The 26,500-nt window shown below is 37.2% G+C and overlaps 1 protein-coding gene across 3 annotated transcripts in view; it reads right to left on the reverse strand.

The window, feature by feature from the left end:
• LOC131533373 (E3 ubiquitin-protein ligase HECW1) overlaps nucleotides 1–26,500 on the reverse strand; it is a 79,934-nt gene that overhangs the window by 23,171 nt on the left and 30,263 nt on the right. For 2 of the 3 annotated variants that reach the window (XM_058765679.1, XM_058765680.1), the window contains 8 exons: nucleotides 23,154–23,229; nucleotides 20,372–20,541; nucleotides 11,533–11,675; nucleotides 11,108–11,208; nucleotides 8,728–10,080; nucleotides 3,955–4,056; nucleotides 1,201–1,351; nucleotides 1–32 (listed from right to left, as the gene is read on the reverse strand). The exon at nucleotides 1–32 is cut by the window's left edge and continues 78 nt beyond it. In XM_058765679.1, the coding sequence (XP_058621662.1) occupies nucleotides 1–32; nucleotides 1,201–1,351; nucleotides 3,955–4,056; nucleotides 8,728–10,080; nucleotides 11,108–11,208; nucleotides 11,533–11,675; nucleotides 20,372–20,541; nucleotides 23,154–23,229 (2,128 nt within the window). The remainder of the gene's footprint in view (nucleotides 33–1,200; nucleotides 1,352–3,954; nucleotides 4,057–8,727; nucleotides 10,081–11,107; nucleotides 11,209–11,532; nucleotides 11,676–20,371; nucleotides 20,542–23,153; nucleotides 23,230–26,500) is intronic. The other variant, XM_058765681.1, reaches the window with a different exon arrangement.

A 26,500-nucleotide genomic window follows, 5' to 3' on the forward strand; every position in this document is an offset into this window, starting at 1 on the left:
CGGTGGCCATCGTCCTCTGGATGTTCTGATACCTGGAGACAAAACAACATCATGCTCAAACTATCACTGTTCTTAATGGAAAACAATCTGTTGTTTATACTATACATCATTATATGAAGAAAACTTATGAAAAGCAGTCTGTGTTTGCCACAATTCCTCAAGTGTCACTCACATACTCTGCATTTTATGAGAGGCTCGTTCTCTTTTTGATAATGTAAATTTATTTGTTTGATATTTTTTAAGATATTATTTCATATCTTGACAATACATCAATCAAAATCTTAATGGAAGGTGAAAAAATCGTGCATTTTATTTTTAAAATATTTTTTTAATGACAATAACAACAAATTTAGCTTATTTTTATATGAATCTTAAAGCTTCACTTTTTAAATGAATTTCAAAGATGAATAAAAAAAAGCTACCTGCATGGTATTGCAGGTAAAATAAAAAAATAATAATAATAATTTACAATGCTGTTAAAACCTTTGAGGTCAGTAACATCTTATCTTTATTTAAAGAACTATAGTCTTCTGCTCGCCAAGGCTGCATTTATTTAATCAGAAATACAGTAAAAAAAAAATCAGTAATCGCTGTTATAATCTAGACTATTTATACAGTAAAAACAGAAATATTATCACAATTTCAAATAGCTGTTTTCTATGTGACTATGTGTTAAACTGTAATTTATTTCTGTGGTGCGCAGCTGTATTTTCAGCATCATTACTGCAGTCTTCAGCGTCACATGATCTTCAGAAATCATTCTAATATGCTGATTTGCTGCTCAACAAACATTTCTGATTATTATCAATGTTGAAAACAGTTGTGCTGCACAATATTTTTGTGGAAACTGTGATGCATTTGATTTTTCAGGATTCACAGATGAATAGAAAGTTCAAAAGAACAGCATTTATTTGAGAGAGGAATATTTTGTTTAATCAATTTAACATAAAACCTCATATGCTCCTGTTAGCTGTAGTGTTACACAGACAGATTCAGTATGTGTCCTCTAGGTGGCAGCATCAGCTCAAATATACTTGAAGCTGTTTTTGCTCTATTCATTTCACTAGCATGACAACAACACATTTAAAAGAGCAGAAAATGTTCTACAGGGCTAAAAACAAACACATAGAGTCACCATATATAGCGATACTATAGTTAATGAGTGTATGAGAGAGCGTATGGGGATCAGTCGTGCTCTACCTCCTGTTGAGCTGCTCCATCTGGTGAGTGGAGCCGGATCTCCGGATGCCACTGCATTTGGCTGCATGGATGGGCCTCTGCCACGTGGTGGTGCGGTTCACATGATCCACGTAGAAAACACGGCCATGACTGTCTATCCGTGCCTCCCAGTCTGTGCCAGTCAGAAAGAAGTACATCAGCTTATATATAAGAAACATATAAACACATACAGTCAGACTGAGCAGAGACAATTCAATGCGATTTAAATCATAGGTTCTGAATATATCATACATATCTATGAAGCAATGCTTTTAACAATCTGAACAGAATTTGAATTGATGTTAGCAAACAAGATGCAGAAACTGGAGTAATAACATGTTTCATTTTTCATTAAGAATTAACCATAAACATGTTATGATCATACACAATATATGGGATATTTGTTGACAAATTATGATAATGTTTGAAACAACATCATTTGTACTCAGTTTTTTTTTTAGTACAAATTATTAAGTAAATAATAATAAAAAAATTAAACAAAAGTTAAGTGAACTTGACAATTCACTTAATTTTTTTTTTTTAAATGATTATTTACTTAATAATTTTAAGGCAACGAGTTTCCTCAATTTTTTTAAGTTAAGTTAACATCACTTTTTACAGTGTATTTAAAAAAATAATAATAATCTAAAATTCTAACATCTTTAAGATATAATATAATATAAATGCCATTCTTTTGATTGTTCTATTCATCTGTGAATCCTTAAAAATAAAATATTTATATTTATATATTGACTGTGCTTCTGTGAATTTCAATTCAAGAAAATTATTATTATTATTATTTTTTTTCAGTCATTCCAATTCCAGCATCTTGTGTAAAATGGACATTTCGATTCAAATTCACAGTCATGAATTGAAGGGAAATCAGCTGTCAAGTCTGGTATGCATTGAAAACTCACACGTATGTTGGACCGTGAAGAAGCACAGCTTTAAACACACAACACAAGCTTTAACTCACACACACACACACACACATAAATAAGATATCGTTATACTTCAGGCCTTGGCAAACTAGAGCTCTCCGTGAGGAATGGGGTTTGATTTATTAGTCTCTGTGGTGCAGCTGTGAGAGTGACGTGTGCCTGTTTCTCTGCCTCTTTCTGAACACAGACAGACGTTTGCCAAACCACATTAATAACTGCACTTGTAAATAGCAGATTTGCACAGAAATCAATCAACAAATGCCAATCTACATTACAAATCCCTTGTGATCCATTCATTTATCTTCATTATCCACTGGAGAAACTGGACGGGTTTGTAGCATATTTCAGCATAGAGAGTATGAGTGTGTGTCAGGAAAAAAACACATTTTTCATTCATTCATTCTGAGAATATACCAGTATTCTGGAGCTGAATATATTGTATGTCAATATAATTTAAGCTCTCTGCAGTATTTATGCTGTCAGAGGATTTTGAGTGCATTTTTTGTGTTTCTGTTGTACAGTAAAATGCCACCAGTGTTACATTGTGAGTATCAATACACAACTCAAAACCTCATAACTGAACCAACACCTGCAAATTAGGAGGATTATGGCAATCTTATGACAGTCTATGCCATAAATCAGTGGCTCTTAATTGGCGGAGTGAGAATTTTTCTTTCAGTGTCACATTTTTAAAAATGCAATAAACACAATTTAATGTTTAACTAAATAAAATATTTTGTTTCATTAAAATATTTGTAAAAAATAATATAAATTAATTTACAATATATAATATCAAAATATTGCTTAATTTAATAAATCACAATGTTATTTTGCAATTGGTCGCATTGCACACCACCTATGTTTGAAAAATGTCCATGCAAATGACTTTATATTTAATTATTCTAAGCATTTTTCTTATTAAAAATGTCTTGATGGCTTAGTTTTCCTTCACTTTCAAGCTTTTTAGGATTTGAGAATTACTGGCTTTGAAAGTAACATTCATAGTGTAGCTGTAAGTTAAAACACATTAACTGACTTGCTTTTGTATAATAGCTTTAAATAAAAACGCCGTATGCATACTCAGCCTCTTTGTGGCCTGTGTCACTATGGCAACTGTGAAGAAACCCTTGAGAGATCAGATCAGACAATCACGTATCTCTTGAGAGACAAGCTCATTTATGTTAATTGTGCTTAGAGTTCCTGGAAATCCCTCTCGAGGAGAGATCAATTCTGACACCAAAAAGCTTGTGTTCTTTCCATTTTTGAAAGCTCTTGTCCTGCTCAATTGCCTAAATAAGCTCATGATATTGTGTACTCAACACCAAGACATATTCAAGCAGGTTTTAAGACCCAAACAGTAATTTCTGAGTTCATCTCTGTTGTGAGTGAACAACATGCTGATATTTTTCAAAGACCTGACACCCGCTTCCTCTGACTAATGAACTTTAAATGATGCTTGATTGAGGATTTGTAATTAGTTTCAGATTGCATTTTATTCTATAGCCAACACTTTGGATAGAAAGGAGAGGGTGATGAATGTCACTGAGATGGACAATGGTATGAATGCATTGTCTTTGATGATGATTAAATGCAATGCTGGGAGTGAGCATTAATAAACATGGGATCAAGTGAATCTCGTGTCAGTTCAAACCATGAACACACACACACACACACACACACACACACTTCTAACACTCAGATACACACACACACACACACACACACATTCAAACGCAAATGAAGGTAGCAGGTTAATGGCATAAGCGAGGGTTAGGTGTGACTCAGGAAAGCTTACTTGGTGGTAATGGTTCATCAACACTTGGGTAATGATGGGGATCAGGCCACAAAGCAGGAAGCTGAGTGATTGTATGATGACAGCATTGCATATGACAACTGCCTACAAACAAAATCAAATACAGGCCCATGACTTATGACAATCTACATATGCCATAAATCAGTGGTTCTCAACTGGTGGGCTGAAAATTCTCCTGCCAGTGTCACACAAAAAATATAATAAAATTGAAAAACTGCAATAAATATAACGTAACTAAGTCAAATATTTGTATAGTCTAATATACATACATATATATATATATATATACACAACCCGAATTCCGAAAATGTTGGGACGTTCTTTAAATTTGAATAAAACGAAAACTAAAAGACTTTCAAATCTCATGAGCCAATATTTTATTCACAATAGAACATGGAGAACATAACACATTTAAACAGATAAATTTTACACTTTTATCCACTAAATGAGCTCATTTCAAATTTGATGCCTGCTACAGGTCTCAAAAAAGTTGTCACGGGGCAACAAAGGGCTGAAAAAGCAAGACATTTTGAAAAGATTCGGCTGGGGGAACATCTAGCAACTAATTAAGTTAACTGACATAAGGTCTGTAACATGATTAGCTATAAAAGGGATGTTTTAGAGAGGCAGAGAAATAAAGATGGGCAGAGGCTCTCCAATCTGTGAAAGAGTGCGTAAAAAGATTGTGGAATACTTTAAAAACAACGTTCCTCAATGTCAAATTGCAAAGGCTTTGCAAATCTCATCATCTACAGCGCATAACATCATCAAAAGATTCAGAGAAACTGGAGAAATCTCTGTGCGTAAGGGACAAGGCCGAAGACCTTTGTTGGATGCCCGTGGTCTTCGGGCCCTCAGACGACACTGCATCACTCATCGGCATGATTCTGTCATTGACATTACTAAATGGGCCCAGGAATACTTCCAGAAACCACTGTCGGTAAACACAATCCGCCGTGCCATCTGCAGATGCTAACTAAAGCTCTATCATGCAAAAAGGAAGCCATATGTGAACATGGTCCAGAAGCGCCGTCGTGTCCTGTGGGCCAAGAAATAGACTGTTTCAAAGTGGAAAAGTGTTCTATGGTCAGACGAGTACAAATTTGACATTCTTGTTGGAAATCACGGACGCCGTGTCCTCCGAGCTAAAGAGGAGGGAGATCTTCCAGCGTGTTATCAGCATTCAGTTCAAAAGCCAGCATCTCTGATGGTATGGGGGTGCATAAGTGCATACGGTATGGGAAGCTTGCATGTTTTGGAAGGCACTATGAATGCTGAAAGGTATATAAAGCTTTTAGAGAAACATATGCTCCCCTCCAGAAGACGTGTATTTCAGCAGGACAATCAAAACCACATACTGCAGCTATTACAACAGCATGGTTTCGTAGTAGAAGAGTCCGGGTGCTGAACTGGTCTGCCTGCAGTCCAGATCTTTCAGCTATAGAGAACATTCGGCGCATCATTAAATGAAAAATACGTCAAAGACGACCACGAAGTCTTCAGCAGCTGGAAACCTATATCAGGCAAGAATGGGACCAAATTCCAACACCAAAACTCCAGAAACTCATAACCTCGATGCCCAGGCGTCTTCAAACTGTTTTGAAAAGAAGAGGAGATTCTACACCATGGTAAACATGCCCCCGTCCCAACTATTTTGAGACCTGTAGCAGGCATAAAATTTGAAATTAGCTCATTTTGTGTATAAAATTGTAAAATTTCTTAGTTTAAACATTTGTTATGTTATCTATGTTCCATTGTGAATAAAATATTGGCTCATGTGATTTGAAATTCTTTTAGTTTTCATTTTATTCAAATTTAAGAAACGTCCCAACATTTCTGGAATTCGGGTTGTACAATTTTGGGACTCTATTGTGTTTAAAATCTAGGTCCTTAAGCAAAACAAGTTGAGAACCACCAGCATTAATAATATATAGGCTGAATTCAGGGCCAAAATTGTCAAAAAGTTACACAATTTACCTGAATTCGCCCTATATATGTAATATCTCGTAAACAAATTCATTGAGATATCATGGACCAGGAAGCCTTTCTGGTGACTGTCTATTAAATGTGGGCAGTGAAGGTGAAAGGCTAATTAGAGAGTCCTTATCGGTTCTCAACAGTTAGAGATCATATTCAACAGTGTACAGCAGTAATTGGCAGCCAAACTCATCACAGGGCAAACTAGAAAGCAGCACTGAAATAATTATAAGTAGTGTGGCTTTCTTTTAATGATGATGTTATGTCACAAATTCTGCCTGTGCTTTAATGAAGTATAAAAACAACCCATTACAACAACATAACCATAAAAAGCTAGCTGAAAAAGTATGTTCAGTGTTATGGGAGTGTTTCAATAATTGCTATGTCCAGTACCATTCTACTAGTTACATTTCTGTAGTATGCAGTGTGGATATTGTGTGCCGTATAAAACCAGTCAATATGCACCTAGATGACCAACTGCATACAGTTATATTTTCAACATCGCTTTCTCTTTCAATTTATAAGACATTTAACACAATATTGGATTAAACATACAAAAAGAGCAATTTCATTTTTGTTAACTATAATTACAATTAGGCCTATAATAAAGAATAATATGTGAATTAAGCATGTCATGTAATGAGGACATGTGACAAAAAACTTCCGAAAACATTATATTGTGCAGTACGCAGCAAACCATAGGTCTTCAAACCTGCTCCTGGAGACTCAGTATCCTGCTAAGTTTTGGTGCGTTCCATTTGTACTCAGAAGTTGGAAATTCCGAGTTCCCTGTACGAACTTTTAACTGTAACACCGCTACAGTCGGAGGTCCTCAGAATCCAAAATATCAGCTCTGCCGAATTGTTCAACCATATGAACATAAGCGAAACAGTAGTAATATATTAGTTTAGTTACTATTTGTTTGCACACAGTACATAATAGGGATGGGAAGATTCCCCGATTCGCTCTGTGCATCGGCAAAAAAAAGTTAATGATGCGATGCAGTGTATCGGATGCAAGCTGGCATTTGTATCGTGATGCATCATTTCTAACATATTTGCATTGGTAAAAACCGATTTATTTATATATAATTACTAGTGGTTGCGCTACACTTTTATTGTTTAGAAAGTGACCAATAATCTGTGACCAATACTTTATATGTAGATTGATTTCTCCTCTCGAGACTGTTTCTCAAGTGCGTTCTCTCATCACCGCTGCACGTGAATATGACGAATCACAACAACACTACGGAGACCCGAGGAAAAGCGGGGATTAAAGTCCAAAACCTGACTTGAAATAACCTAACAAATCAATCAGGGCTAAAGCTGTTTTAAACGACAATGTAAGTTCACACAATCTAACTAATTTGTGCACGCTTATTATTAAGCAGCTCTTAATGTCGATCATGGATCAAATCGATCCAGCATGGCAAAGAGCGAATATATATGTGCTGTTTAATGCATTTGAGACGTTTTGTTTTCCTCATTAGCAAATATATCCATTTTGCTGTCAGGAGTGGGCTTACACGAGTGGACGAGCGCTGCTGCGCACATGCGTGTTAAACAGACGGAGAGCAATAATTCTGAGGATTTTATGATAGCAGTAACTGTAAAGGGACTATTATTGTAATGGGCAAATAAAATGTAAGCTAATACAGTCCTAATTACTAAGCTCAGATGAGTTAATGTGTGTTTCTTGTAGCAGTTAAAATGTAGTTTTAATTTAGTGATTTTAACTTTTAGGTTAGTGATTGTTAATGCTTTGAAGAGCAATGTTAGATTGTAATGTTCTAATGCTATCTGTTCTAACTATAAAAGGTACAGCTGTTATAAAACCAGAGAGAAAGGCTAGTATGTGAGAGAGTCAGTGGTAATATCATTGCATTCCTATTGGTCAGTGAGCTCAGCTTAGCCGGACAGTTTGCCTGCCCTGGACCAGGTTAGCTTTCTAGCATAAGCAGCCACAGTGACTGAGGTTGATCTTTGTTAAATTTGCTTTATGGAACCAAATCATTTGACAGTGAGTCAGAGTAACTGAAATTAACCTGGCTTATTTGGTAAACTTGTTTTATTAAACAGGCCTCGAGGCGTTAGAAGTCAGAAGACACATAAGTTAATTTATGATTTGCTGTTTGTCTGAACCAAAGAAATAAAAGTGATCATATTTTTTCAATTGCATCTTATTGCATCGAATCGAATCGAAATCGAATCGCACTGCATCGTAATAGGGGTGAATCGTATCGCATCGCATCGCTAGCTGCTTCATATGTATCTTCAATGTATCGTATCGCTGGCTATGCATCGAGATGTGTATTGCATCGGCCTCAGTTATGAAGATGCACATCCCTACTACCTAACCTATATCTGTGGACACGATACTTTATCTGTGGAAAATGTCACTTTGTATGTGTTTTTATTGACTGTTATTGCTAACAATGCATGCGTCCAACTGTGAACTGGAGCACGGTCAACTTGGGTGGCGTCATTTCCAGCTCTGACATCCAACTTTCTAGCTAAATGGGATTCGGCATTAGATACAACCTGCTTTAACACACCTCCCTGTGATTTTCAAGTCATCCTAAAAGCCTTGATTCACCTTGTTCAGGTGTGATTGATTAGGGTTGAATCTAAATTAGGCAGGACAGTGGGTCTCCATGAGCAGAGCTAAAATATCTCTGCATTAAGCATTATGTTAGAAGTCCATTCTGAACATAACTCAGTTTATTTAGCTAACATGAAAGACCTTTCCGCAATGCGTAATTTGGACAAGGCTCCTCACCTGTTGACCTTACACTAGGCCCAGGTACTGGTGACATCTCCACTTCCCCTTCTCTCTGGGGACTTTCTTCCGATGATGACTCCCTCCAATGAACCAACCCGTCTCCTGGCTCCCTTATATCTGGACTCTGCACCGAATCCGAGATGGACTCAAAAGCACTGTTCTCCTCCTCCTCTTCCTCCTGCGAGGAGAAAACGGTGCTCTCCGACAGACGGGTGCTGTCAACCGAAGAGAGGCGTGTATGGCTGCAAAGGTGGTTACGCCCCTCGTAACCTGAGTTACTGTAACAGGAAGTGCTGTAACAGGACGTGCTGTAACAGGAAGTACTGTAGCAGGAGTTGTCACACAGTTCGCACTCACTCTCTCGAGGTTCTCTTCTGCTTCCGAATCCACCACCCACTTCCATGTGTTCGCTTTCCAGGCGGAGGGTGGAAGGTGAGGGTCTTTCACCTTCCAAAAGTTGGTTGAGTTCAGAAAGGCGCTCGATGGAGAGGCTACGTGGTAGAGTACGCCTGCAACAAGGTCTAGGACACTCGGGCACGATGGATGGAGACTGGGCTTCAGACACCTCATCTTCTTCCAGCTCTTCCTCTTTGTCCTCTTGGGGTTTCACAGTGACTTCCTCAGAAGATTCCGGGTCAAGTACATCGTCTTCATCTTGGCTGTCATGGTGGCACTGAGCTGACGGCAAGCTGTGCAGCAGATGATGAATGCGGATGTAGTGAGACCGTGGCGTCTCTGGTTCCTCACAAGCCGAGGCGATGACCGTCTCCAACTCGGACACCGGAAGCGAACAGGGTCGGTTCTTGCGCTTCAAGGCACTCCGCATCCTTGGCGAACAGGGTTCTTCCTCATTCCCATCTCCTTCCAACTGCTCTGAACTTGTACCTACCTCAACCTCTGCATGCTCTCCAGTAGGTCCCATTCCAGTTGGTCCACCTGTGTCTTCAGCTTCATGGTTCTCCAGAACCTCCAAAAGAGTCTCAGCCACAGTTTCCTCCTGCATCTCCTCGGACTCTGTTTTTCCAGGGTCTTGCTCTGCAGTCTCTCCTTGAGTGGCATCGCTCAATAGTATCTCTGCTCGAGCTGTTACAAGCTCATCAGCTGATCCTTCTGCTTCTGGTTGGGTATCCTTACTGGGTTCATCTAGAGAGGTGAGCAGCACAGCATCCTGGGTCTCTACCTCTGGAGGACTTTCATTAGGCATCTCCAGAATGTCAGGTCCCAAACTCAATGCATCCTCCACAGGCAGATCAGAAGCTGGTGGTAGGTCCTCATTGGGCTCCTGCTCAGGCTGCGGGTCAGGTGTTGTATCAAAGACTGGCATTGCATTGAGGGACACCTCCTCATCATCTACCAGAGAGAATAAGCGAATCTGTCAATATGGTTAAACAGATCAGCTATGAAATAACACAAGATACCTTTACCAATAAACAGTTTAGAAATTCCAAACCAATCTCAAGAGAAAATGTAACTTTTTCTTAACCTTCTCCCCGTTATTCCCCGAATTTTCCGTTATTCATGAGATGACGCTACCCTGCCAAACACGGAATATTCTGGGTTTTCACGATTAAAAGCTGGGGGCACTATTACGCATCTCCTGAATGAGTCTAGAAAGCGCTGATCAAAAACACAGACGAGGAAGACACAGAAACGAGCGATCTCATATGTAAGCATATACAAATTAAAAATAATGCGATCATCAACACTAACCGCATTTAAATGAAAACTGCCTAATGTTACAGAGTGAAATGTCAATCCTGTGCAAGCTTTGGGAGTACTGATGGAAGCCATCTACTGCATCTTTGCAATACAGCTAGAATTACTCTACACTGTCAGAAAAAAACAGCTTTTCAGTGGGCAGTGCCCTCAAACGTACATCTTTGTACCCTCTTTACCCCTAAAGTATTCATAATAGTACCAGAAGAGTACATATTATTACCTGAAGGGTAAATATCACTACTGCAAGGTACTTATATGCACCCTTTAGGGGTACAAAGGTGACAAGCTGTTGTACACCTAAAGGTAAAATTTTTGCCCATTTGTTCTGACAGTGCAGCTCCAACAGATGATCATGGTGCTAGCAACAACAAAGTAATTGGTTCAATTCCTGGGGAATGCATAAAACTGATCAAATGTATACCTTGAACGCAATGCAAGTCGCTTTGGATAAAACGCCTGACAAATGCATAAATGCAAAAACAATAATAATAAATATCAAACAAAATAAAATGAACAACAATAAATACTACTTTCTCTTAAATTACATAATTAACATGATTAACATAGTGACAACAACATAAATGATCTCAGTACTTGTACTGTGGGTTTTGCTTATGTTGTTTATGAGAACAGATGCATTAGTAAACATGCTGCAGACCTGGATGAATTGACGAGGTTATCTCAAAACGAAACTGCAGCTGGCCGCTGACATGATCTGTTGGAAGCCGTCGGCCTAAAGTGTAATTCACCACACGGTCCCTGTTTACACACATGAGAGACAAGGATGCTTGACATTTAAATCCTACAGGCAATTTACCGTAAAATAAATTGAATGGCACATCAAAAACATCACTGCAGGAGTCTATCTGTGCATATTCAGTCATGTAAATGAATGTACCTTCTTGTGCACAGTAGAAATAATTAGATATATTTATGAAAACTGAAACCCTGGCAGTAAAACGATGCACAAATGGACCAGTAATTTGAGAAACAAGTCAAGAATTGGAGTGTAATCACAGTCCTCGGCAGACTCACAGTCAGATGAAATGTGAATGATTAACAATAGAATTAGCAGAGACCTACCCGATAGCATGTTTCTCCAGCAGCCTTTGCACAGGCACAACTAAATTTCCCAGGAAGCGTTTGATGATGGGTCTGCTCTTGGCAAATTTATCTTTAACCTCAATCTCCAAAACGTCCGTCGGCAGGGACACAAAGTTAAATCGCTGCGAATACAAAAAAACAAAACAAAAACAAAAACAAAAAAGAGTGCTCAGTTCTACATCGAACAGATTGGTGTTAACTGCTGGTATTCAGTTCCCCCCCCAACCTCTTTGTATTGCATGATTTCCATTCTATTTCATTAAGTTTATTACCTCAAGGGAATCTGATGGTTCATAACACATGGACTGGAAATATTACTAATATGTTGCTTCATTCCTGACCTTCCCAAATGGCTAATAATTTATTGGATTTATAAAGATAACATTCACTTTTTTTTAAATATTTAAAAAATTAATTCATAGTAAAATAAATAAATAAATACATACATAAAATAGATGATTGTCTTTACCTTTATTGTGCCCATTGGCTTATCAGAATATAAGAAATGATTTATTTGATGAAAAAAAATTAATATATATATTTTAAGTAAAATACTTAATTAAAATACTTCAAAAAAAAAAAAAAAAAAAAATATATATATATATATATATATATATATATATATATATATATATTTTTTTTTAATCAAAATTTACATTGCCTTTATTATACCCTTTGGTGTATCAGAAATAAAAATGTGTAATTTAAAAAATAATAATAAAAATACAATTAAAATACACTCAGCTATTGTTATTGTTAAATATATTCTAATGAAATTAATTAACAATTTTTATTTTTTAAACTTAAAAAAAAAATTTAATACTTGTAAAAATGAAATCATTTCAGTAAAAAAATAAAAAAATAAAAAATAATAATAATAGATTTAGCTATTGTTATTGGCTTTATTGTAGCCCTTATCTTAATATATCAGAATATAAGTGTGTGTGTGTGTGTGTGTGTGTGATACAGAACGTTCTTTGTGTTCTGGGATGCTGCATCCTGGCTGCAGTCCATCAGAAAACTGCAGTGGTGACAGAGTCTATGAAAGCACAAGACTGGCTTGTTTTGTTCCCTGTGGCAGTTAACCAAAGAATCACGATTCTTTTTCAAGGAGCCACCTAGGACTTTTTAGGACAGCTTTTCAATCAGCGCCCCACAAGCCCAAACTCAGCGGCTTATGCCATCACAATGACATCAAGCCAAACCCTCTCCCCGCTCCCATAACCAAATCCAGTGTGTCCTCAAACGGGCTCTGGAAAGACACGGCTCAGAAACACATTACGCTGGTTAAAGACAGACCACAGCTGAGCAGAGGATAACAAACACAAGCAGAGGAGAACTGCTGTCCAAATGCATCTCATTTAGATGTTCGGGGGTTGCATGTTTATGTGTCAAAGGCTGGTGCAGCATTAATGTAGCAGCAATAATTTATACAATTAAGAGAAAATAGTTGCAAACAGCTGCATGCTTCAGAGGGAGGATACTTACACTCTTCAGAGACACATTTAATGCTGTAAAGGTACAGATTTACAGCTTCTTGCAGCACTAGCAAAAAGTACCAAAAAACAAAAACAAAAAAAACATGGTATTACTATGTTTTTTTTGCCTATAGTACTATAGTAATATAGGATGACAAGACCCTCTAAACACTCAAAGTGGAAAATGCAGAATCAAACTTGAATTTAATCAAATGCAAATAACAAAACAAACAAACAAACACACACATACGTATATATATATATATATATATATATATATATATACAGTGCCCTCCACTAATATTGGCACCCTTGGTAAATATGAGCAAAGGCGGCTGTGAAAATAAATATGCATTGTTTATCCTTTTGATCTTTCATTAAAAAAAAATCACTAAATTCTAACCTATCATTGAAGTAAAACAATAGAAAATGGGGGGGAAATCTCATGATGAAATAAATGCTTTCTCTAGTTCATGTTGGCCACAATTATTGGCACCCAATTATTGCAACGTCCTTCTCCCGAGATAACAGCTCTGAGTTTTCTCCTGTAACGCCTGAAGAGTTTGGAGAACACCTGAGAAGAGATCAGAGACCATTCCTTCATCCAGAGTCTCTCCAGATCCTTCAGATTCACAGCTTCTTCTCTTCGGTTCACTCAATCATCTTCTGTAGGGTTCAGATCAGAGGACAGGGACAGCCATGGTGAAAGATTCAATTTGGGCTCAGTGACCCACTTTTGTGTTTATTTTGATGTTTGTTTTGGATTGTTGTTCTGGTGTAAGATCCAAACACGGCCCATTAGAAGATTTCTAACAGAAGCAGACGGGTTTTGATTTTTTAAATCTGTTGGTATTTAACAGAATACATGATGCCATGCATCTGAACAAGATGTTCAGGACCTCCGGCAGAAAAACAGGCCACAACATTAAAGATCCAGCAGTATATTTAACCGTGGACATGGGCTACTTTTTAACCCTGTCTGTACTAAACTCATCTGGTGGGTTTGCTGCCAAAAAGCTATTTTTTTCTGTTTCATCTGACCATAGAAGCCAGCCAACTGAATATGCTGGAGATTGTTTTTGGATGAGTGCCGAACAACATGTGATGTAGGGGATGTTTGATATATAGTGGGGCAAAAAAGTATTTAGTCAGCCACCAATTGTGCAAGTTCTCCCACTTAAAAAGATGAGAGAGGCCTGTAATTTTCATCATAGGTATACCTCAACTATGAGAGACAAAATGAGAAAAAAAAATCCAGAAAATCACATTGTAGGATTTTTAAAGAATTTATTTGCAAATTATGGTGTAAAATAAGTATTTGGTCAATAACAAAATTTCATCTCAATACTTTGTTTTATATACCCTTTGTTGGCAATGACAGAGGTCAAACGTTTTCTATAAGTCTTCACACACTGTTGCTGGTATTTTGGCCCATTCCTCCATGCAGATCTCCTCTAGAGCAGTAATGTTTTGGGGCTGTCGCTGGGCAACAGCGGGTTGAGATCTGGAGACTGGCTAGGCCACTCCAGGACCTTGAAATGCTTCTTCTGAAGCCACTCCTTCGCTGTTCGGGCGGTGTGTTTGGGATCATTGTCACGCTGAAAGACCCAGCCACGTTTCATCTTCAATGCCCTTGCTGATGGAAGGAGGTTTTCACTCAAAATCTCACGATACATGGCCCCATTCATTATTTCGTTTACACGGATCAGTCGTCCTGGTCCCTTTGCAGAAAAACAGCCCCAAAACGCGATGTTTCCACCCCCATGCTTCACAGTAGGTATGCTGTTCTTTGGATGCAACTCAGCATTCTTTCTCCTCCAAACACGACAAGTTGAGTTTTTACCAAAAAGTTCTGTTTTGGTTTCATCTGACCATGAGACATTCTCCCAATCCTCTTCTGGATCATCCAAATGCTCTCTAGCAAACTTCAGACGGGCCGGACATGTACTGGCTTAAGCAGGGGGACACGTCTGGCACTGCAGGATTTGAGTCCCTGGCGGTGCAGTGTGTTACTGATGGTAGCCTTTGTTACTTTGGTCCCAGCTCTCTGCAGGTCATTCACTAGGTCCCCCGTGTGGTTCTGGGAGTTTTGCTCACAGTTCTTGTGATCATTTTGACCCCACGGGGTGAGATCTTGCGTGGAGCCCCAGATCGAGGGAGATTATCAGTGGTCTTGTATGTCTTTCATTTTCTAATAATTGCTCCCACAGTTGATTTCTTCACACCAAGCTGCTTACCTATTGCAGATTCAGTCTTCCCAGCCTGGTGCAGGTCTACAATTGTGTTTCTGGTGTCCTTTGACAGCTCTTTGGTCTTGGCCATGGTGGAGTTTGGAGTTGGACTGTTTGAGGTTGTGGACAGGTGTCTTTTATGCTGATAACGAGTTCAAACAGATGTCATTAATACAGGTAACGAGTGGAGGACAGAGGAGCCTCTTAAAGAAGAAGTTACAGGTCTGTGAGAGCCAGAAATCTTATTTTACAGAGGAATTTACCAATTAATTCTTTAAAAATCCTACAATGTGATTTTCTGGATTTTTTTTTTCTCATTTTGTCTCTCATAGTTGAGGTATACCTATGATGAAAATTACAGGCCTCTCATCTTTTTAAGTGGGAGAACTTGCACAATTGGTGGCTGACTAAATACTTTTTTGCCCCACTGTATATTTTTAGGTTTCTGACCCCAAGGCTCAACTAATCTCTACAATTCTCCAGCTGTGGTCCTTGGAGAGTCTTTGGGCACTCAAACTCTCCTCCTCACCGTGCATTAGGACGATATAGACACACATCCTCTTCCAGGCAGATTTTTAACATCTTTAGTTGATATGAACCTCTTAATTATTGCCCTGATGGTGTAAATTGGGATTTTTCTTACAGCCACTTTCCTATTTTGTGTTGCTCAACAATCTTGTTTTGCACATCAGAACTATATTCTTTGGTTTTACTCCTTGTGATGGATGATTAGGGGAATTTGGTCTTTGTGTTCCTCATATTTATAATCCTGTGGAACAGAAGTCATGGCTGTAACATTTCATGCTGCTAGTCACCCTGGGGTGCTAAAAAATGTAAATATGAATTTACAGGAATATACTTCAGATATATTTTACTCATAAGAATTTCTAGGGGTGCCAATAATTGTGGCCAACATTCATTGGAGAAAAACATTAATTTCATCATGAGATTTTCTCCCCACTTTCTATTGTTTTACTTCAATGATAGGTCAGAATCATGTGAATTTTTTGAGTCAAAGATCAAAAGGATAAACAATGTAGATTTATTTTCACAGCTGCCTTTGCTCATATTTATCAAGGATGCCAATATTAGTGGAGGGTACTGTATATATATATACTGTATACACACACATACACAGTTTGTTTGTGGTCAGTAAGATTTTTTTTTTCTTTTAAGAAATGAATACTTTTATTCAGCAAGGATTCATTAAGGATTCATTAAATCGATCAAACGTGACAGTAAATACATTTATAATGTTGCAAAAGACTTCTGTTTCAAATAAATTATGTTCTTTTGAACTTTTTATTCATCTGTGAATCCTGAAAAATAAAATGTATCAAGGTTTCCACAAAAATATTGTGCAGCACAACTGTTTTCAACATTGATAATAATCAGAAATGTTTGTTGAGCAGCAAATCAGCATATTAGAATGATTTCTGAAGATCATGTGACACTGAAGACTGGAGTAATGATGCTGAAAATACAGCTGCGCATCACAGAAATAAATTACATTTTACTATATATTCACATAGAAAACAGATATTTTACAGTAAATTCTAATAATATTTCACAATAATACTGTTTTAATGTATTTTTAATATATATTTTTTAATGTACATACAGTGGCACATTATATTTAATCACTCTATAGTAATAAGGTATTTTCATACATTTACCATAGTGGAACTTCAACTATTGTCATATAGAAACCAGGACAATCATATTATAATCATCCAGTGTACGTATATATCAAAATACCATCACGATGTCTAAAATAACTGCAAGTCTGTACTTTTAGTACTACAGTATGTAAATACTAATGCAAGGCATTATTTTTCCAAGATTCTGGCCACAGTTTAGAATCAGAGAGATTTTCTTTCTGAATTAAAGAGGATCAGTGCAGGAGTTAATTCAACAGACAGTGAAACACATCAGAAAGACTCTGTCCACAGGAAAAAGAAGCATTAATGGAGATGACAGAAAATGGCACCCAAAATATACACAAAAGCCATTAATTAGGTCTGTCCTTCTGCCAACAGCAGATTTCACATTCACTCTCAGCGGAAAGACTTCTCTATATCAACATCAAGACTAGATCTGGGTCAGCGCTGGCCAAATAATATCATCTGGGCATGCACACTGATTCATACGAACATATTTCCACTCATCAAGAGCCCTATGGCTGCCAGGAGCCGCAGTTAGGAATCACATCTGGACGAGATGTGTTGGGCGATGTATTGCATATTCATGATGCTTGCAATGATTTTGTTGGTAATATGAAATTACGCAAGATCATAAATTTGTTCAATTGGTCCGTCAGTCTCTTTGTTTCACAGCTTGCAGGTACATCAGCAGTAAGTGATGCTGATGTTGACCACTTCGTGTGTGCTGCACTCGGAATTAAACTTTCTTTAACCACACAGTTAACTCTTTCCCTGCCATTGACGTAATTTTCTGGCTTTCCGTGTTTTCACTGTTATACGGTAGGGGGCGCTATTACACATCTTCTGAAAGAACTTGAAATCGGCAACTTAAAAAAAAAAAAAAACACTGGCAGGGAAAGAGTTAATAAAGAGACTTGTATCATGTTGCAGTTGACTAGTTAAACATAAAAAAATCTAAATCAAAATGCAGATGCTATTTTTAGCCACGTCACCTCATCCTAGAAGACAGCAGAAAAAAATGTCCTTAAAAGGAAGAGAAAATACAATTTATGGCTTTTCCATTACTGGCATCATGCTGCTGCATCACGTGTGCATTCTGCATTATATTCAGTGTAGTTATTTGCAACCCATTTTCCAAGGAAACAAAATATTAAAACATATGCAATCATTGGGATTAAAACATCAATACAAAAAAACAATGTAAGAATCAGTGGGATATTCTATGGACACTCTGAGACTCTGGCAGTAAACAAGCAGCAAAGCACTATGGGAAACTCAGCAGGTCACGTTTCATCTAGCAGACAGTAAATGGTGCCATTAACCCCCAAAGCGCCGCTGGTGAAATCCTTCTGTGGCTCACATTTGCTCTCTACTGGATTTCTGCCAGCTCAGCCAAGCGTGTGAAGAGAAACCAGCCCATATTTCACCCGCTGACTCACATTCACACGCGCTACAGACTGAGACAACAGCTCACAGACAACAAACCCTGTTCATTCACTCACAATACACTCGTCTGAGTCAGGATACGAATATCTTCAGAATATTTGCACACTGCATATACATACTAAGTACTGCTTACTATTTATTTTTTTTATTTTTTATGTATGTCTTAATGTAATTCCAGTCACACTTTATTTGAAGGTCCAGTTCTCATTATTAACAAACCATTAACTACAACTTTTCCCTCAATAAATTCCTAATTTGCTGCTTATTAATAGTTAGTAAGATAGATGTTAAGTTTAGGTATTGGGTAGGATTAGGGATGTAGAATAAGGCATTGATATGTGCTTAATTTGTACTAATAAATGGCTAATATTCTAGTAATATGCATGCTAATAAGCAACTATTTAATAGTGAGAATTGTAATTCATATATACTGTATACACACACACACACACACACACACACACACACACACACATATATATATATATATATATATATAAAAGTTGTAGAAAAGTTGTGTGTGTGTGTGTGTGTGTGTGTGTGACCCTGGACCACAAAACCTTCTTAACCTTCTAGACGTCTTAAGTGTCTATTTTTTTTTTTCAAAATTGAGATTTATACATCATCTGAAAGCTGAATTTGGCTATTTGAAAATCTGGAATCTGAGGGTGCAAAAAAAATCTTTAAAGTTGTCCAAATGAAGTTCTTAGCAATGCATATTACTAATCAAAAACTACATTTTGATATATTTACGGTAAGAAATTTACAAAATATCTTCATGGAACATGATCTTTATTTAATATCCTAATGATTTTTGGCATAAAAGGAAAATTTATAATTTTGACCCATACAATGTATTGTTGGCTATTGCTACAAATATACCTGTGCTGCTTATGACTGCTTTTGTGCTGCAGGGCCACAGACATATATATCTCTCTGAGGGAGGTGAAGCTGACAGGCTTGTGTTCACGTTTATTAGGATCTGCGGTCAAGAGTGAATGAGACTGAGCTGTACGGATTAACGTGTGTGTGTGTGTGTGTGTGTGTGCGCGCTGAAGCCGTCTGTAAGACACTGCAAGAACAGACTCAATGAATATTAGTGGCTTTCTCACTGACAGAGCAATGCCATTCACCACAGCTTCAGTCTGTTAAAGGGAAAGTTTAACCAAAAATGGAAATTCTGTCATCATTTACAAGCCTTCATGTCGTTTCAAACCATTGAACCGTTTCTTCAATTGAAAAGAAGAAAAAAATACGATATTTTGAAGAATGTTGGCAACAACCGACGTTAGCCATTGACTTCCATAGGAATTGTTTTTTCTACTATGGAAGTCAATGGGTACCGTCGACCGTTTGGTTCCTAACGTTCTTTAAAATATCTTATTTTGTGATCAACAGAACAAAGAAGCGCATACAGGTTTGAAATAACATGAGGGCAAGTAAATGATGACAGAATCTCCATTTTTAGGTAAACTATCACTTTAACAACATAGTAAAAATACAGTTATTGTGTGGTTTATGTATTTAATTTTTAGATTTATATTTTAGAAATTGCTAAAAACACATCTCTTCCATCTTCATTTGACCCTCTAACTCTAGCACTCTCTATTCTAATTCTATTTTATCTATTTGCTTTCTTTTTTTATTTATTAAAAAAACAACAACACTTGAACTCTATTCTATTTCTATATAACTACTGGTTGTGTTTCTCCCAAATGTGCTGTAGACAGAAGCTGGGATAAAATCCCTCACAGTTTGGGTGTGAAGTCATAAAGTTATCAGAGAGCTTCATTTCCATATGCTTTTGTTTTCAGGGCCGCTGGCAGAAGCAGCATCAGCGAGTCAAAGCTCCGGCACCTGAGGGAACCTGCTTTCATGTTCGGCTCAAAGCTGCCTTGAGCACAATCAAGCATCAGAAGAGCGGCTCCAGACTCAAACTCAAAGGTCAGAATGCCTTTAAATGATCGGTCGTGTCAAAGACGCGTGAGGAGCAGCTCACCTCTCTCTTCCAGACGGGGTTGACCGTGTTGCAGATGATTCCTGAGCGTTTCTCCTGACCGTGGTGAGGCAGCGCAGGGAAGATGCTGTGCTTTCCAGGCTGGATGGAGATCTTCAGATACGGGTCAGGATTGAAGAACATTCCCTTCTTCAGACCCACTGCCTGGATGCCTGAAATAAAGCAGAACAAAGCAAGAGTTCATGGTGAAACCACAACTAAAATATGTAGTATAATTAGTAACATTATATATATATATATATATATATATATATTATAATAACTTAATAATCATTTATAGTGAGCAGTGAAGCAATAACACAAAAACAACATCAGAAAGTCAAAACAATATGTGTGTATGTAGTGTATATATAAATATACATACATATATATATATATACTGTAGATAGATAGATATTGCTATTAAGCTAAATTATTACATTATGAATATAAATTACAAATTTATTACACATGTAATGTTTATTACTATTAATAATAAATTAATACACATTAAATATATAATTATTAAAAATTTAAACACACAAAATATTATTATATTAACTATTATATTACATATAACAATAAATATGCAATTATATTAAATTAATTATTTTATTTATATATATATATATATATATATATATATATATTGTACATACTATATTAAAATAGTTGCTGAACTGAAGTAAACTGTAAAATAACTAAACTAAACTAAATGTATAAGCTGTTTAATAATGATAATAATGATAAAACACATATATAAATAAATAAAATATATACATGTTGTGAGTGTGCGTGCGTGTGTATGTAATTTGAATTTTAATAATAATGAATTAAATTAAACATTTATTTAATTCTACTACTGATAATAATAATAATAATATTTCTGTAATAATAAAAGAAAGTCCCCATTTGCTCTCCATTAATATTCAACTGCATATTCTCTCATTTTTGTGTTTCCTGGTGTTCTTGCAATATTAAAGCCTAATTCGTAGAGAAACAGCGGACGCGAGCGGCTTAAAGGCTAAAGCCGTAAAGTCTGCGTCTGGGAATATGAAGAGAAAAGCAGGAAGCCTCAGAATCCCACAGGAGCTCATTATCTGCTCCAGGATCCAGACGAGCTCGGCTGGGACGTATTATTGCACTGCCATAATCTACTGACTATCAGCTTAATGCCTTTTTAACACTATAGATGGAGCGTCTGAGTGCGAGATGCCATTTAGAGCCACAGGACCTCCCGTGTTCACTCTGATTCACTCAAACGATGTGAAATGATTGCACATTTATTTTTAGGACGTACATCTTAAAATGACTTTCACTGGTGTTACCCAATGGATTTCTATCAGGTTTCTTCTCAAACAGTCCTGCCAAGCTAATGCAACAAGAGGATGTTTGCTTGGTTTCAGGTTTTTGCAGGTCGTCTGTCCACAAGCCATCACTTTGGGCTAAAAGGAGTCGTGTTTTCCAGCTCCCGAGGGTTTTTTTTGCTCACAGAGGAGATTCGCTGGCAGCTGGAGCTTCCACAAAGCCGTTAATGTGCATGTGTTTGCAGCAGCATGTTCAGACAGATGTAAGCTCACGGCAGGAGATGTGTGTTATGAATAAAATATGCAGCGCTGAGGGAGTCCTGAAGAGTACAGACCATAGTTTGGCCATCACAACTTCAGATACAATTCAGAAGAAAGACAAAAGGATGAGGAAATATCATTTTAGAATGATTCTAGTGCTGTCAAACGATTAATCGCGATTAATCACATTCAAAATAAACGTTTTTGTTTACATAATATATGTGCATAATACATAATATATAAATACACACATGCATGCATGTTTTTCTGTATATATTTCAGAAAACGTTATATTTATATACTAAATATATTTATATATAATATAAATTATATGAATATACATATAGACGTAAATAAATGTAAATATTTTCAAAATATATACTGTATGTATGTGTGTGTATTTATATATACAGAAATATACAGAAAACATACACATATATTATGTAAACAAATTTTTTATTTTGCATGCAATTAATCACGATTAATCGTTTGACAGCTTAAATGATTTATTTAAATAGTTTGGGTTTTGAGGTTGGATTTATGCAGTTTTTGTGGAAACTGTGATACATTTTATTTTTTTAATATTTACAGATGAATAGAAAGTTCAAAAGAACAGAATTTGTTTGAAATATAAATATTTTGTAACATTATAAATGCCTTTACAATTGATCAATTCAATGCTATATATTGTATTATAGACTATATATTAGATTAAATATTTTTGAATTTTTGAATTTTATTAAACATATATGTCACTTTTGATTAATTTAATGCATCCTCGATGAACACAAGTACTAATGTCTTTCTTTCAAAACCTTACTGACCCCAAACCTTTGAATGGCAGTGGATTTATTTATTAATTTATTGAGTGATTGATTGCATGTGCAAAAAAGGACTTAATATGTAAACTGCTTAAAAACCATCAGGAAACCGATTCCTGTGAACATTGAGGAAAAAACTGAAGGACATTTTCAGTTACTGCAGTACATATTCCTTCATCACTAACATCACTTACACATTTTCTTTGCATTATCTCATTACATTTTTTATTTTTTTATTTGGCATAATATCCATTCAAGATGTTTACCACATAGAAAAAATGGTGAACCTTTATTCTTATCTGATTGAACTTTATAAACACTTGTTTCTAATGGGAATTCTTTTTTTTATATAAATAAATGAATACATAAATACATGCATTGCCAGCACTGCCTTACCTGACAGAGAGAAGCTGATGAGTCTCCTGCTGCCCAGAGTCTGAGGAAGCTCCTGACTGATGACAGGCTTCAGAGCCTATCAGAGAGAAGCACAGAGGTCAGCTGATCACGTGACTGAAGTGCAGGAAGAGCTGCTGAGAACAGGAAGTAACTCTACACAGGCCACGCCCCTTTCTTTCTTTCCTCTTCTGTTCTTTCAGCGCGTATGGCCTGATATACTGTGCTTAAAGCCCATTAGAGACGCCCGGCTCATGGCTCCAATCAATAGCATGCATTCATTAGGACTGCATTGATGCAGCAGCCAGGAAGAGGAAGGAGGAGCAGGAGAGGCTCATGGGACAGCGCTTCTCAGAAGAGCAAAAACTCAAGCTGATACGGAGCACTGGGTCCAGGGCTATTACTGTAAAATAGAGCTAAGACTAAAGTAAGAGATGTAAAAACACTTGTAAACTGAAGAAAAAAAAAAAAAAAATGCTGCATCATAAAAGTGGAACAAAACACAAATTACTATTTTAAAAAAAGGGGAAAAACACCAGAATTATCTGTCGGTGTGCAGTAAGAAATCCCACCAGCAGATGGCAATACATGTGTGATGATGCAGGTTAAAAATAAAATAAAATAAAATAATAAAATTGGAAATGTTAACGCACTTAAAAAAAAAAAAAAAAAAAAAATCTAAAATACATCATTTGAGATAGTAAAATGACCTTGGGGTCCAGGGTGACTATCATTAACTATGACTAAAACTATTAAATTAATTTTTGTTAAAAAAAAAAAAAAAAAAAAAATAAAATAAATAAATAAATAAAAAAAAAAAAAAAAAAAAAAGTTAACAAAAATTACGAACTGGAAATCTATAAAAATATCTAAATAATTTGAGAAAGTAAAATGGCCTTGGAGTTCAGGGTGACTGTCAAAACAACACTGTCTAAACAGAACAGAAAACTGAAAATATTATTGAAATAAAATAAATGACCCAAAGCAAACTAATAATGACCTGTGCTGGCACTTACTGCACCACACGTCCTCATTCTTCATGGTTTTGTGTCTAGTCTGTTTAGCTCTTTAGAAAACCAACAGTCAATTCATTAATGAGACGAGGAGGAATGTTTTTAAGCCAAAGACTTTGACCTCTTTCGACAGGACGACGTGCACAGAATGACAGTCAAAGGGATTTACGGTGCACAAAACAAACACATTTCTCAACACTTCATTTCAGTCGGTCTACTATAAACTCCTGCTTTCCGATCTTTGTGATGTACGCACACATGTAGACCTTCCAGAAACCTGCCTGTAAATGAGTCCAAACATCGTTCAGAGTGCACCGAGACAAGCAGCAGGCCGAGAGAAAAGCAGAGCAGGTGTTTGGACGCTTCGCACACAAATGAGATGCAAATCCTGTCCTCCTGAGCGCCGCTGCTTCACCCAGATTACTCCGATTAAACGGATCTGTGGGAGACTCGGATCCAGACCGGGTTATTACACAAACACACAGATCCTACTTCAGCCTGTCAGATCAATCTGTTTCTTGCAATTGCTTTTAGTAATTATTAAATTTTTATTTCCTGAAGTACATGTTTGAGGGTGTTGCCAGGATATCTTTGTAGTTGCTAAGGTAACAAAGAGTTGTTTTGAATGTGTTGCTAGGGGCTTCTGGGTGGTTGCTAAGTCAAAAGAGTCTCTAGATACAGATCAATAAATCCCTGTTTAATCTGCAGAAGATACAAATGAGTAAAATTGACTTCATAGTCACTATGGACACTTTTGTCAAAAACAAAAAACACGAACATAACCCATGGAAAAACTAACATATTTTCATACCTCAAAAAGTAAAATGAAACAAAAATAGGCACAAATTAATTTTAGTTTTTGTTACATGGTATTGTCAGTGTGAGTTTTGCTCCCATTGACCTAGTTTTCCCTCGTGTGTGACATGCCCATATTTGGTTATCTTCCTGTTCCTGTTCCGATTGTGTTTAATTGGTTTCAGGTGTTCTCGTCTTCTCCTTGTTTAGTTGTATATTTAAGTGTCCTGTTCTATTGTCCCTCGTCCAGTGTTATACGTCAGTTGGTGTTATGTGTGTCTCCTGCGTGCCCTGTTTTCTCGTCTTGTGTAACTCCTACGTCTCCTCGTCTCTTCACAGTAGCAGTCGTGACAGAACACCGGACCTGCGTTTTCTCCTTCGTTTGTTTTCCGTGTTTTTTTGTTTCGGTTGTTTACCTCCCTTGCATGTAAAGACCTTCCTTTCTTGGAGTATGCTGTGGAGTTTAGCCAGCTCACCATTTTAATGGCGTTTGACGCTTCGCTGAACTCGCTGTTCTGGATCGAGGCCAGCTACTACCGCCCCGTCGACCTCCCAGACACCACCGGACTCTGCTGGAGGGAGACAATCATTCGGTGTCTGGAGAGAGAGAGAGAGCGGCGAGGACCTCCGCCCCCTGCACCGTGGCTGAGGGTGAGCTGAATTCGGATCTGGGACTTCTGGACTTAGGAGAAGCTGTGGATGTGGATGCTGACTTGCCCCCCTCTCCTCCCTCCTCCAGTTCCCACGCCCTGCTCAGAGAGAGACTCAGTCCCCGAGAGCAGCCCTGTCGTTCCCCTGTCAGTCGCGCTCCCTGCACTGGGAGTCACAATTTGGTGTGTGTGGGCAGCGCACACCAGCCCTGAAAACCTGGAGGCTCACAAATGCCCACTTACCCTCCCGCTCCTGTTATCATTGTTAGGTTTCCCATTTTTTTTTATTAAGTTTTTAGGTTACCATTTTTAGGTTACCGTTCAGTATGCAGTACCATGGTATATACCAACACAAAATCAATTCTGGATATTATATGGAATGATGTGTGCTACATCAAAATAATCTAAAAAATGCTATGTAATATGTAGAAACAGAGATAATCTGAATTCATCAGTGAGAGGAGTTAACCGCATCAGTCATCAGAACCAACCCATTCTCACTCCCAAGGCGTCAAAAACTGAAGCATGGTCAAACGCCTTTTGCGTCACTATGAAGATGCCAAAAGTGCCCCTAGGCGTCAGTATATGACAAAATAGGATCTCCATTGCTTTAAATTGCTTGCTTTATGCGTCAGGTCAAGACTCTTATGGAAAATGACAACGTTATCCTCCATGGTTTTCAGTTGTTTGTCTTAGTTTAATGGTTTGCATGCATTTGTAAAAAATATAAATAATTTTATATACATTTATACTTTTATTGGAGCACCTAACCCCCACCCCCACCCCCACCCCCCTACCCTAAACCTACCCACTTCTGAACAACATAAAACACGTAACAGGCAAATATAAGTGCAGTCACAGGTATTTACTGCAAAAACTGACCATAAACAAG

This window comes from Onychostoma macrolepis, chromosome 24 (assembly GCF_012432095.1).
Source record: "Onychostoma macrolepis isolate SWU-2019 chromosome 24, ASM1243209v1, whole genome shotgun sequence".
Taxonomy (NCBI): Eukaryota; Metazoa; Chordata; class Actinopteri; order Cypriniformes; family Cyprinidae; genus Onychostoma; species Onychostoma macrolepis.